Source organism: Pristis pectinata, chromosome 4, assembly GCF_009764475.1.
Source record: "Pristis pectinata isolate sPriPec2 chromosome 4, sPriPec2.1.pri, whole genome shotgun sequence".
In the NCBI taxonomy this organism is placed as follows: Eukaryota; Metazoa; Chordata; class Chondrichthyes; order Rhinopristiformes; family Pristidae; genus Pristis; species Pristis pectinata.
In genome coordinates this window covers 49,631,305-49,645,506 of record NC_067408.1, presented here as the reverse complement: position 1 = coordinate 49,645,506, position 14,202 = coordinate 49,631,305, and the positions used below count along the sequence as shown (strand labels likewise).

Genomic DNA, 14,202 nt, shown 5'->3' with positions numbered 1-14,202 from the left:
GTTTTAGGTCTACATTCTTTCAGATTTACCTTCTATAATCAAATGTAGGATGCTTGATTTCACATTCCTTCACCTTAATAGGTTGCTAATACACATTCAACTACTCCTACAGAGTCATAGACAAAATCAGCCAAGTTACTCAGACCCAACAAATAAGCCTGGGAACAGGTGAAAGGGGCCCTCCCAGTCAGATCCTTCCTGTATGGTTGGAACCTCACTCCCAGCGCGTACTGCCCCCAGGAGGACTGCGCTGGGGATGAGACGGTCGCCAACCTCTTTGCGGGCTGTGGGTTTGTGAGAGGGTGTGGCGAAAGATGCAAGGGTCCTTGTTACGGTTCATCCCCAGCAGCTGCACAACAGAGGATTCTCTGATCTACAGGCTTTTCCCAGGGACACACACAGAGACGGACATCAACTGCTGCTGGAAGGTCATCAACTCGGTGAAAGGCGCCCTTTGGTCTGCCCGAAACTTGTTGGTCTTCCAGCACTGCGAGATGTCCGTAGGAGAATGCTACCGACTGGCACATTCCAGGCTGCAGGAGTACGTGTTGAGGGACGTACTGAAGTTGGGTGCAGCCAACGCAAAGGCTCGGTGGGGAAGGACTACAGTTTAGGGTTCTTCTGCCACTGGAGAGGGAGGGGTGGGGTCAGGCAAGAAAGCCCCTTAAATATTGTAAATACGGGACTGGGTAGCCCCTGGGGAGCCACACGTGTCGCATCGGTGCTGTTTTTTATATAAAGAGGTAACACTAATGAATGATGTGTACAAGAATGTAAAGGCTTGCACTGTTTTATAATTGTATATAGTTTGTCTTTTATTATGAATAAAGTTTATTTTGGAATAAAAAAAACACTTGCCTTATATAAGTTATGTGGTCTCAGATGAATGCGTTTACCCAGTGGACCATTGGCAGTACTTCAGAGATGGAGTTTAAATAACACTCCCCCTATCTACCTGGAAGCTATACACTAGTGAGACTGAGATTCCTGAAATTGTTTCATTCAGGTTCATTGATGTGGTGGGTCTTTTCTCTGGCAGGATGCCAGCTCGTGCAGAAGATCACCCATGCATAATGTTATGAACCACAGTCACTCAGTCATGCCAGGCAGTAACCAAAGGACCCTCATGAATAGGGGAAGGGTATTAAGACATAATTATTCTTGTAATGAAGGAAACATGGAAATTAATTTGCACAGAACAAGATCACACAAGCTGCAATAAAAGAAATAGCCAGCTTATTTGACATGCACCTTTTGGGAACTCCAATAGACCAAGCAGCCTTAACCAGGAGAAGCAATAAACCATTTACTTTAATGTTAGACGATGCCATATCACTGAAGCCCAGTAGTCCAAAGTGGCGACTTTTCCTGTCATTAGCAGTAAGTGGCAAGAAGGCAGCCAAGAGAAAGAGAAAAATATTTTAAAACAAATGCAGTGCAGTGAATGTATATTTCTTCTTTGTATGGAGGGTCGAGGACAACTTGCTTTCACTCCACTTGTGTGGGTTCTGAGGTGGATGTTGAAGCTAATCTGAGACCTGCAGCTCCTGCTACAGGCAGAACAGCAGGTGGCTGAGAGGGCAGGAAGCTGTGTAGTTCGGGGAGTGGTGTGCCTCTTCTGCCACTTATACTGGGCTTCTGTGCTCCTGAAGAATGGGCTTGAGGTTCTCAATGTCGACCGGAATGCTCTACCTGAATCTGAATAGGTACTGGCCAGGGATTCCCATGAGCCTGTGGGGTTACATTCTTTTAAGGAAGTTTTGAGAACATCCTTGAACCATTACCTTTGTCCACTTGGTAATCTCTCGTTTTGACAGAGCTCAGAATCGAGTGCTTGTTTCAAGAATCTGATGTTGGGCATGTAAACGATGTGACCAACCCATCAAAGCCATTTGAGTATAATTAGGACTGGGGATGTTGGCCTGGGAAAGAATACTGTTCACACAGCCAGCCAGTAGATTTCAAGGACTTTGTAGAGGCAGCATTAATGAAATTTCTCCAGAGCTCTGAGGTGCCTGATGCAGTCGCCCATGTCTCAGAAACGTACAAGATGGCAGGGATCACTGCTGCCTCGTAGACTATGAGCTTTATGCCACATTTGAGGTCTGGATCCTCAAATATCCTTTTCTTAGATGGGTAAATGATATACTGGTACACTGAAGGCAATGGTGACTTTCATCATCAATGTCTGCCTTCATGGCTCCCAAGATATGGGAAGTGGTCCATGTTTTCCCATGGACCTTTATTGTGTGGGAGTAGGAGTGTCGGATGCCGTGGGCAGTTTGGTAGAGGACCTTTGTTATGCAGTTGTTACATGGAAGGCCCATTCTCTGTTATGTTTAAGTGAATGAGTCTTGGACCCAGCTGCTTCCTGTCACATATACCACACTTCTGGCAAGGGCAGAAGAAACCTATTAGTAGATCACTGCAGTTGCGTGTGGCATTGAAGAACATCTGTCTACAAGACCACGTTGGCTTCAAATATCTCCCCACCTGACCTGATGCATGAAATACTGAATAGTGATGAGGAACAGAAATCTTGGTGTTTTTTTTAAAATAATCACCTTACTTTGAGGAGCTGAGACTAGAAGTGCTGTCCACACTGCAGCTGCGATTGAGATCAGGGCGAAGGATAAAACCAGGGAAGTTGCTAATCTACAAGATGTTACTTTACATCAGGAGATGCACCTAATCATCAAATCTGATTTGCATTGCAATGGAATGGAATAAATCAGATCAGATGCTGGGTGGATGAGAAGAATATACTTTTAAAAAGGCCGTCAATGCTACAATAGAATATTTTGCAAAGCACATTACCATGCTGAGTACAGATATCATCAAGTTGCTGCTCATTTCAGATTCTGTAGTCTATTTTCATTCTACATTGTGGGAAATCATGTCCAGGTGTCAGAATTATTTTGTTGGGGAATAGGACAGGCAAGAGATAGTTCATTGCTTGGAAATGAAGAAATGCAAATGAAAATGGCTCACTAAAAGTGGGAAAGCTGAACAAGCAAAGCTGACAGGTGTGTGACTTTCTGTGAAGAAAATTACTAATGACGCTTGTCCTTGACGAGGAAGGTTGTCTAAGGTTAAATCAGGATATGGATCAGTTGGAAAGTTGGGCAAATGGAATTTAATCCCATCACATGCGAGATGATGCATTTTGCATTTTGGGTTAGTCATATAGAAAGCCATATACGATAAATGGTAAGGTGCTAAGGAATGTTGATAACCAGAGGGACCTTGGAGTTCAAGTCCATAGTTCCCTGGAAGTGACAAAACAAGTAAATAGGGTGGTGAAGAAGGCATGTGACATGTGGCAGGCTTGCCTTCTTAGGTTGCTGCATAGAATATAAAAGTTGGGACATTATGTGACTACTTGGTTCACTCATCCCTCCCCACCCATCCCTCCCCATCCCCTGGCACCTTCGCCTGAAGCAGTAGGAGATGCAACAACTGTCCCTACACCGCTTCCCTCACCACCACCCAGGGACCTAAGCAGCCAATCCAGGTGAGGCCGAGATTCACATGCGTCTCCTCCAACCTTGTCTATTGCATTTGATGCTCTTGATGTGGCCTCCTCTACTCTGGCAAGATTAAGCATAAACCAGGCGGCCACTTTGTCGAGCACTTACGCTCTGTCCGCAATGGCCAACTTTGGCTCCCGGTTGCATGCCATTTCAACTCCCCTTCCCATTTCCACACCGACCCGTCTGTCCTTGGCCTACTCCACTGCCAGAGTGAGGCCAAACGCAAACTAGAAGAACACCACCTCATATTCCGCCTGGGTAGTCTGCAATCCAATGACATAAACATTGGATTCTCCAGTTTCAGGTAACCACACCCCATGTGTTCCTTTCTCTTTCCAACAAGATTGTCTCACCTCTCCCCTTCTTTCTAACCCCACTCAATCCAGCCCCCTGTTACTCAGTGTCTTTCCCCTCCCCCATTTGGTTCCATCTTCCCATCAACCCTCCTTTATCTACTTCCACTTATCACCATCTCCACTTAACAGGTTCTGGAATCTGCAGCCCCTTGTTGTCTCCACATCACCTCCCTTCCTCTCTCCTCCCCCCCACCTGGCTCCATCTGCCCATCAACTCACCTGCTTGCCAGCTTCTCTCTCACCCCTCTCCTTCACCTCTTTATATTGGCTATCTCCCCTCTACACTCTCAGTCCTGATGCAAGGCCTCACCCTGAATTATAAGAGGCATAAATAGAGTAGATAGTCAGAATCTTTATCCCATCATAGGGAAATAAAGAACAAGACAACACAGGTTTATAGTGAAAGGAAGGAGTTTTAGAGCGAATTTACATAGATAATGGTTGACATCTAGAACTCGCTGCTAGAGGAGGTGGTAGAATCAGATACAATCACTGTTTAAGAGACACTTTGACAGCTACTTGAATAGGCAAGGCATAGAAAGATATAGACCTAATGCAGGCAAATAGGATTAGAGTAGATGGGCAGAAAGGTTGGCATGAATGTGGTGGGCTGAAGGGCCTGTTTCTGTACTGTATAACTCTAAGTCCACCAACTTCCCTTCTCAAGCAAAAGGTGAATAAATAACACAATACAACAGAGTGAAGCAATTGAATCGAACTTATTTGCTGATGAACCAATATAATAACAAAGCCTACATAGCTTATACTAGTCTGACTGGTTCAAGTGATACACTGAAGCATACAAATTATAAATAGGAGAGTGCTACTTGACCTCTCAATCCTGCTCCATTGTTTAATAAGATCATCGCTGGTCTGTTTATACACTCAACTTTGTGTTCCCATTACCCTGGTAATCTTTCAACCCTTGTTTATGAAGAGTTTATCTACATCTGCCTTAAAATTATTTAACAACTCCACTTCCATAGTTCTTTTTACTTTCAATGCATTCATATCCTTAGTTAAATAAGGAGATTAATAGCATACACAATACTCCAGATGTGGTCTCATCAATGGCGAATGTAACTGAAGCATAATCTCTATATATTTAATTCCAATGATACTCAGTCCTTGTGATAAACAATAACATTCCACTAGATGTTTCTTTTTAATTGTGTGCCAGGACAACCCAATCCCCCTGCATCCTCAAAACTCTGTGATCTCTCACCATTGAGATATTATACTTCTTTTGTATTTTCAATTTTTCCCACATTAGATCCAGTTTGCAAAACCTACACCCACTCACATAACCAACCTATCTATATTCCTCTGTAGCCTCCTACTGTCCTCTTTGCAACTTTCGTTCTTACCTGTTTTTGTGTCATCAGCATATTTAGCAACCATACATTTGGTGCTTTCATCAAAGCATATAAATTGTAAAAAGTTGAGGCTCTAGCTTTAGTCCCTGTGGGAAACCAATTATTACATCTTGCCATGAAGAAGAAAGCTCTCTTTTTCTTGCCAACCTTCTATAAAATGAAAGAGCATAGAATTCTACATTTTTTCTTCAAAAATTCTTCAGTGTTCCAATCTCCAATGGCATATTACAGTTATAAAGGATGATTCCTCCCAAGGCTCAGTTTGGTAAATGTTAATAAAATGATGATTAGGGAATTGAAGACCTTTACTGTTATCAGGAATACGAGGGTCACATTTATTTCCTGACAGAATAGTGGTGAATTGAGATTCTTGGTTTCCTCACACATTCCCAAAGGAATTTCACCTAACCCATGACTAGAAATTATAACCTCTTATGTACAGTGATTCGCAGATTAGTACGTAAATTAACTTCTGTAATTCAATCTATTCTGGACCAAAGCTTACTGGTCTCCAATAGAAAATTGCCTAACAGCCTTTCTACTAGTCCACGTAAAGATAAGGGTTCCACATTAGAATTACCACAATTTATATTTAGGCTGATAAGTTTGGCAAGTCAGAAAAAAAATAGTACTGCAGGGACAAAAATCACCATAACATAGAATTAACCAATTTTGTGTATGTTTCTGGGAGCATTAGTACCAGTAGCTAATAGAGTATGAAGTTCTTAATAATTTTCTGGGTCCAGCTCATTCTAATGATAACAGTTGGAACTTAATACCCAAAATGTGCATTTGGTGAGGTTCTGCACCGTGTTGGTCTTAATAGCGAATGGCACTCTTCACTCCTGGAAAAATCTAATTTTAGTAATACTGAAAACTGAAGCCAGACATGAGTTAAAGTGTCAGACACATTGCAGAGTGCTGTACAACCATGTGTCAAACAAACTTCAGGTACACCGACCCAAACTAGGATCCAGGCAACACACCCCTAGGTGGTTGCACCAGGTATCCTCTCAAAGTTAAGTGGCTAGAAATGCAGAAATGCCTACAAAAGTAACTCAGGTTCATCTGATCCAAAATGAATAAAAAAATCTGAAAAAGCGGTCATGCCTGAAACCTTCTCTAATAAGGCTACAGAAGAAGGCACCTTCTAATTAACAGTTCCTGTGGAAGCGATGTTGGTGCAGGCTACCCTTCCACAAGGTAATCCTAACTCACATCAGTGACCTCTGAAGATCTCTAATAGAAAATGCCTGCACTGATCCCAAAGTTAAAGTCAGGGTCACCCGCATTCTCAAAAACCTTGCTTCAGCATCCTTGCAAGCTGTCCCTGAAGAATTATGCCATATATGACTCTGTTGTTCACTGCTGCACTGCAGAAGATAAAAGAATGGTAAAGTGTGGAACTTTCCATTTTGTAGTCACATCTAGAAGGGACATTTTGCTGTGGTGTAGGGTTCACAAATGTGGAGGTGTTCATAGCAGCTGCACATACCTTTACCTGGTAACCTTATGGCATGAATGCCCTTCACATAGGGAAGTTGCCTGCTATGTGCCAGGTTCTTTGCTCCCTTGGTAGGATTCTGCCATCCCTCCTATCATTGAAGCATGTAGCATTCCTTGCCAACACTCTCCAGTGGGTGAAAGTCATTGTGTACCACTTGTTGTATTGTGCTCTGACCCTTTGATGACTACTTCATCACTGAGAGCTCTGAGGGAAGGTGCCACTGACACCTGAAATTTGACCCCAAATGCCTGGTATCCCTGAGACATAGTTGCCCAAGCAGCCTCCATTTCTGATTTTAGATCTGGTGTCAAGGAATTTCAAGGAACTTTTTAAAAACAGCATATGAGAGATTGCTAATGCCACTTTAATGCTGGGGAAAGGATGAACTTGTTGGCTATGGAATGTACATCACACTCACAGCAAAAAAAATATACTTTTGCATAACCAAATTAGTTTATATACTCCCTTTAAAACTCTTTGATCAGATCTAAGGATTCCCAGACAAAACAAGCCCAGTATTCTTAACCTCCTCTTAAAAAGTGCAGAAAGTTGGTTCTCAACCATTGTACTCCATGAGGAGTCAAGTCTCACAGCAGTTTTAGCATGACAATGGCAAAGAACTCTCTGTAAATTCTGGACTTGCTTGTTTGTGTCGGGGCCCTGAAGAAGTGGTGCACAATGCCACTCTGCCTCTCCCCTCAAACAGGCTTTGCACCATTTCATGAAATGTTGATCAAGAGAGGGAACTTTTGATGGTTCTCCTCCAGCATTAGAAGATTCTGAAGTACCCCAATTACCTCTGCTGTGATTGACTCCCCCAGTGTTGTCTTGGGACAAAGGTTAAAGCTTTCCCTGTCAATATGGTTCAGATCTACACCATGTGCTGCAGTTTTCATAGAACCATCGGGGGGACATGGAACAATTTTTCAAAATTAGTTATTCAATCATGTGATGTGGCCTGCCATTAGCAAGGCCAGTGTTTATTGCCCGCACCTCCTTTCCTCTAAACTGGGCCATTTCAGAAGGCAGGAATGAGTCAACCACATTGTTCGATCTTGAGTTATATACAATCCAGTGGCAGTTTTCCTTCCCAGAAGAACATTGGAAAACCAGATGAAATTTTAATAACAATCCTGAAGTTCTACAGCCACCATTACTGATACTAGCCTTAATGTGTAGGGCATTCTTTTCTGCATAGCTACATATGCCTGCCACAAGCTGTATGTAGATTATTTCATAGGTAATTCATCTGCTTTAAGAGGATATAAAAATACACCAAGAACATAGCAGTACAATAAAATGAAACTTAAAGCAGAGCAAGAAATGGTGAGAGCTTGGAAATGGAGAAAGAAAAACTAGAAAAAGTGATCCATTCTAACCTGGGTTCAGTCCTGACCTCCTGTGTTATCTGCGTGGAGTTTGCACATTCTCCATGTGAGCCCATGGGTTTCCCCCAACTGCTCTGGTTTCTTCCCACATTGCAAAGACATGCGGTTAGGCAAGATATCTGGCAACTGTAAATTGTCCCTAGCGTGCAGATGACTGATATAATCTGGGGGAAGTTGATGAATGTATGGGGAAAATAAATGGGATTACTGTAGTGTAAATGGTTGTTGATGGTTGGCATGGACTTGGTGGGGTGAAGGCCCTATTTCTGTACTGTATGTCTCTGAAAGACCAAACGAGGATGGTAAGACAGCAATGAATAACTGCACACAGTCATGTGAATGGTTTGCATAAATTGTTCTGATTCGTTGTCACAAAGTCCACATGCTCTCCAGGATAGGTAACAGGCACTGGCACTGATTTATTCTCACTCCAGCCACAGCACACTAATTTCAATGTTCCAAACCACATTTCTATTTGAGCACTGAAGGTGGGCCTTTTTATTTTAAGTTTGAATATCCAAGCAGCATCTCTGCAACAGCCAGTGATTTTAATTAAAATAAACTCGTTTTCTCCAAAAGGACTGAGGCACTGAAAGTTTTCAATATGAGGCCACATCCTAGAAGCAGCCAACAATGCTATCTCTTTTCATTTTTACCAGATAAGGTTCCTGTAAACAATGTGCACAATGTTCCAGCTCTGGCGCTATGTAATTCAGAGTTTACCACCACTAGGTTAGGTCTGCTGTGCATCACAGTCCATGCAGAACATCAGGAGCTCAGCACTGATGGCTTATGCTTCCAGACCAGTCTGCTAAATGCCTCTTGTAAACAAGAAGAAGGAATGAAAACATGGGACAGAGTCAGAAACTATGAAATTCCTGCTCTTCAGAGGTCGAGTAGAACACAACTCTCAATCAGGAACACTCATAGGAGCATGCTTTTATGCAAATTTATAAAGTGGAATTTAATGCAAATTTCTTAAGTGGGATCATCAATAGCCAGTTTTGAACAGACAGTGCAGATTCTGGGTGTATACGGGCATATTGCATGACCCATCAGTGTGTGTGAATATGGGAACGTGTTTAATGCCAGGTCTGGCTGGAAAAGGAAAACAGAACTTAAGTCAATCAAATATTCAAATGCACATTTAAGTGTGATGAATGCATTTGATGCATTTATATCAGCCATTATTAAATAAGAACAGGCTTGATATTGGCCTGCCCATGTTTCTATGTCTTTGATACTGTGTCTTCTGTGGTACTCATTCAGTCTGGAATCTGCAGTATGTCTGTGATCGTTTGTTATATTTAACCTGTCCAATGCTATCAATGCTACAGTTGAAAATACTTATGGAAACATGGTCTAAGTAAGCAATTCAGTTAATTAAGCTGAGAACATTTTGAGGTTAATGGTAGCCATTATATATTTTGTACTTTAAGTCAATAAAACCCATTTGGACCTTCCTCCTCATTATTAAGACTGTTTTTGCAACTCCAGCAAGCCGTGGTAGTTTGGAGTTTGACACCCACGTGGACTCCGGAGGGTGAAGGAATCAAAATATCAAGAAAAAGTGAATCGCCCACAATGTGGCTTATTCTAGTTTGGAGGAAATGGGAGTCAGTGGAAGGAAATGTGATGACAAAGATCTACTTTCATTGCCTGTCCAATATAGATCCCATCTAAGGGAATGAAAACTAGAATGGCTCTGTAATGAGTAGTGAGCTCCTTGACTAGATCACTATCAGTTCATTCTGTGGTGATTACAACACAGAATGAATTAATCTGGTATTGAGTCAGATCTGCATGTAATTTAGTATGTTCTTTGTAGGAAATAGATTCTAACCATAGTAAATAATAATAGTAACAACCTCAAAGGCAATTAGAGGTGGACAATAAATGCTGGCCTTGCTAGCAATGCCAAGTTTCCCAACCTTTAGGAAATGTTATGCAAATATTTTACAGAAATTTAGCAATTTAATTAATGTAGAATTGTCCATTGTAGCAATTCAGGACATACATATCTGAATCACACAAACTGGGCTATATTAAGTCAATAATCAGCAACTTCTATTTATAATGCTACATATAAAATACTTTATATATTTTGTAAATATGTATCGTACACAGTATATTATGAACAATGTGAAGCATATAATATGGTATTGATTATAAAGCTGATTATTATCTAATTTATTATGAACACTGCACAATTGCACTTTTGTGTATGATTCTGGTGATGGTAAAATGGTACCATGCATCTTCAGTGTTTTACAAAAATTGATATTTATTACGTATAACCATCTACCTCTGCCAAAAAAGAAAGCAGCATTAAAAAATCAAGTGCATATTAAGAAGATAAGGGCAATAGAACCTCAATTATCCACACTGCCATTATTCACACTTTCAATTATTTGTGAGAGTTTCAGAGGGAATTGGAGGCTGGGCTTTGCTTTGCAATTGGGAATCTTGAATTGATTTTCACAGTTTCTAGATTTCTGATGCTACGGAATAAGTTGCTGCTGTCTCAATGTGCAGTGCCTGATGGAATTCGGTACCTTACATCATTGATCCTTGGTGTTAAGTTGTGAGGCTAGTGAGAGGACTGTCTTGGAAACACAGTACTTTTCTTTCTCAAGAACTTTAGAAATAGAAAATGAAAGCTGAGAGCATGTTCACGTATTCGAAACAAAACCATCAGAAACTAAAAATCTCACCCATACGGGGGGCTCAATCATCTCCCAATTTGCATGATCCATCAGGAGGAGGTCTGTTTCATTATCACAGATAACAGAGACAGCCCTGTCAAATTGACATTATATTTTCAATTTGATAATAAATGGCTGGGAGGGATTCAGTTGTTACAATGCTTTACTGCTACATATTCTCCCACCAGCTGTCTATCATGCTATATTTAAGTTCAAACAACAGGGCTGGAAGATAGTAGAATCAGTATTTATTAATTCTGTCATAAAAATAATAAAGAATTAATTAGCAAATCTTCATAAAGCTGTCAGAATCTCAACCACACATTACATTTTGACGACTTGAGTTTTTTTTAGAATAGTTCCAAAAAATTTCATAGAATCACAGAACTTTGAAAAGTATATAGGCATTAGGAGGGACTGGTATTCAAGAGATCCTAGAACCACAAAGCAGAAACATGATTGCAGTGACTCAGTGTGTGAGCTGCCTACTTCTTTGTTTTATTCCCCACAGCTCTGGAATACCATCCCTCTCAAGGGTCTATCCAACTCCATTTTGTGCATTAAAACTGCACAAGTTTCAATAAGTGTATTCAAGGTCAAAACACTTCTGCTGGTGAAAAAAAAATTGATACCCTTGGGTTAGCTTTGTGTTTTCTGTCAGTAGAAAAAATCTTTGTTATCAGAACATTAAATATCATCATCAAATCTTAATCTTTTCAAACCTAAGGAGGTTCTTCACATAATTAAATCTCACTGATCCTGATAAGCAACCCTTGAATTCTCACTGACACCCAATACTCCAAGGCTCCAACTGGTCTCAGATTCCTTAACATCTTTGCTTCGAAGGGAAATAGCAACAATACAAAAGCGTAAAGGACACAGAGCTCACACAAATTTGCTACTGAGCTTGTATCATGTTCACTGGGTCCTTAGTGAAGAGAAAATATCACAAAAGACCTTTTTCCCTTGTGTGTGAGAGTATAGCAAGTGGCCAAAAATATAAGATAGTCATCAATAAATCCATCAAGGAATTCAAAGGAAACTATTCTACCCAGTCGGGAGGTGGTTGTTAGCATATGGAATTTGCTCCCACAGGTAATGCTTGGGACAGATAGTATAGATGCACTTAAGGAAATGGATGGTGGATAAATAATTGAAGAAAGGACAAAAGGAATGTGTTGATGGGTTTGATGAAGCAAGATGGAAGGTTTCCATGAAACTAAAACACCAGCATGAACTTAGTCATAGAGTTATAGAGACATACAGCATGAAAACAGGCTCTTTCGCCCACTGTGATGGCACCAACCATCAACCACTCATTTACACTAACCCTACATTAATCCTTTTTTAAAATTCTCTCCACATTGTCTTCAGCTCCTCTCAGGTTCTACTGCTCACCCACACACTAGTGCAACTTATAGTAACCAATTAACCTACCAACCCGCATGTCTTTGGGAATGGGAGGAAACCGAAGCACCCAGAGGAAACCCATGAGGTCCCAGGGAGAATGTGAAAACTCCACACAGACAGTACCCGAGATCAGGACTGAACCCAGGTTTCAGGCGCTGTGAGGCAATGGTTCTATGAGCTGTGCCATTGTGCCACTTGTGTATTTTCTGCGTTGTAAATTTTCTGTTAGATTTTGTTTGTATAATCATTGAACACTATGAATTCCCAATTCCACTTTAATAATTGCCAGTCCACAATGTGCATGGATTAAAAAAGATTATAATGGACTTTCTGGCATGAGGAATAGAAATGGAAATGTCTTAATCAACCAGGAGGAAAATATACACTGGAATTCTCATCACAAGAAGAGCGTTAAGTGTTTTAATTTATTAAGCAGTAAACTAGACTCCCTTAGTGTCCCATTAATAGCTGTTTTGTCATTAGATGGGGGTCACAACATCTCTAATGTACATTAATGTGGACTCAAAACTTCAATTTGAAACAAATTGGGTTATTTCCACTAGGTATTTCCTGAATAATCTACTGTGCAGTAGAAAGTTTACTCAGTGCAACAATCAATTTCAAACCTCAATCTCAGGTCTCAAAAACAGACCATTTTTATTCAAGAATGCACTCATGGGTTCCCGGTACAGTTTTGTAGCTCTTCCACTGTCAATGCTTCATGAAAAACAAAGTTAAGTGAAATAATTGAAAGAGATTCCCTTCTGATAAAATAATCTGTTTATAATTTAAATTATACTTAGACCTGATGACCAGATCAGACATAGTGGAATTTTAAACAGGATTGCAGCTGAACTTCCATTTAAGACCAATTTGGCACCTAACTTAAAGTTTGGGTGTATTTGACAACAAACGTCACAAAAAAAACATTGACCAGTGAAAATCAATCAATAATTTGGTCAGAGGAAGAACTAGATTATTTGGTGAGCTAGTGTCAAAAGGACATGAAAGGGTACCAATGGGATGAGGTCACAGAGACTAACATAACAGGGGGATGCAGAAACATACTGAAGATTCACACTGTCCTGTGGAGCAGCAACAAGCGTAATGTCAATCACACAAGAATGAGATTCTGAGCCCATATAGCAGAGACTAGATCAGGCCTGTGATGGTTCAGAGATTGCTGTGACATGGGAGCAATTAATCTAGTAAATTGTAGCTCATACTTCATTCCCCAGACTTTCAGCAGCACCTCCTGCTATCTTCCCTACCTCAGGAACGAACACTCTAGGACATGCAAGGAGCTGAAAAGTTTAGTGTAAGCTATGAAGTATGTGCCAAGGGGCAATTCATCAGTGAGCATGTGCAAAATAACTTACAGTCTTTCTAACTGCTTCAGATCCTGGAAAGCTCCTCTTTCAATGATGTTGATCTGATTCTCCTCAAGGTGCCTGCAACAAAATATATGAAATTAGATTTTTATTTCTTTCTGTTTTTTCCTCCAAAAGGAGGGATGACATGATTCAAAATTTAAGTAATTTATATCATTGTGCTGTTAGCTAGCAATATCTCCAGTATAACAGCTAAACCAGAACCATATAAAAGGGGCTCAACATGCTTGAACCAAAATGGCAACAATACTAATCTGAAAACAAAACACTGCAGTTGTTGGAAAACTGAAATAAGACAGAAAATTCGGGAGATGCTCAGCAGGTCAGGCAGCATCTGTAGAGAGGGAAGCAGAGTTCATGTTGTAAAATAGTCTGGTAAGAGGTCAGCAACCTGATGAGTATTTCCAACACTGTCTGCTTGCGGCAGTACTAACATGGTAGTGTCAACGTTTTCAATGTTGTGCTCCTAGAGTTAACACCAAGCACGGCAACTGTGCCTTAATTCCAACTTGTAACCTTAACTGTCAGTTGATGTA

At 40.8% G+C, this 14,202-nt stretch overlaps 1 protein-coding gene across 1 annotated transcript in view; it reads right to left on the bottom strand.

Annotated features, from left to right (window-relative positions):
- LOC127569354 (slit homolog 3 protein-like) overlaps positions 1–14,202 on the bottom strand; it is a 529,163-nt gene that overhangs the window by 468,102 nt on the left and 46,859 nt on the right. The window contains exon 3 of the mRNA XM_052013912.1: positions 13,655–13,726. Within this exon, the coding sequence (XP_051869872.1) occupies positions 13,655–13,726 (72 nt within the window). The remainder of the gene's footprint in view (positions 1–13,654; positions 13,727–14,202) is intronic.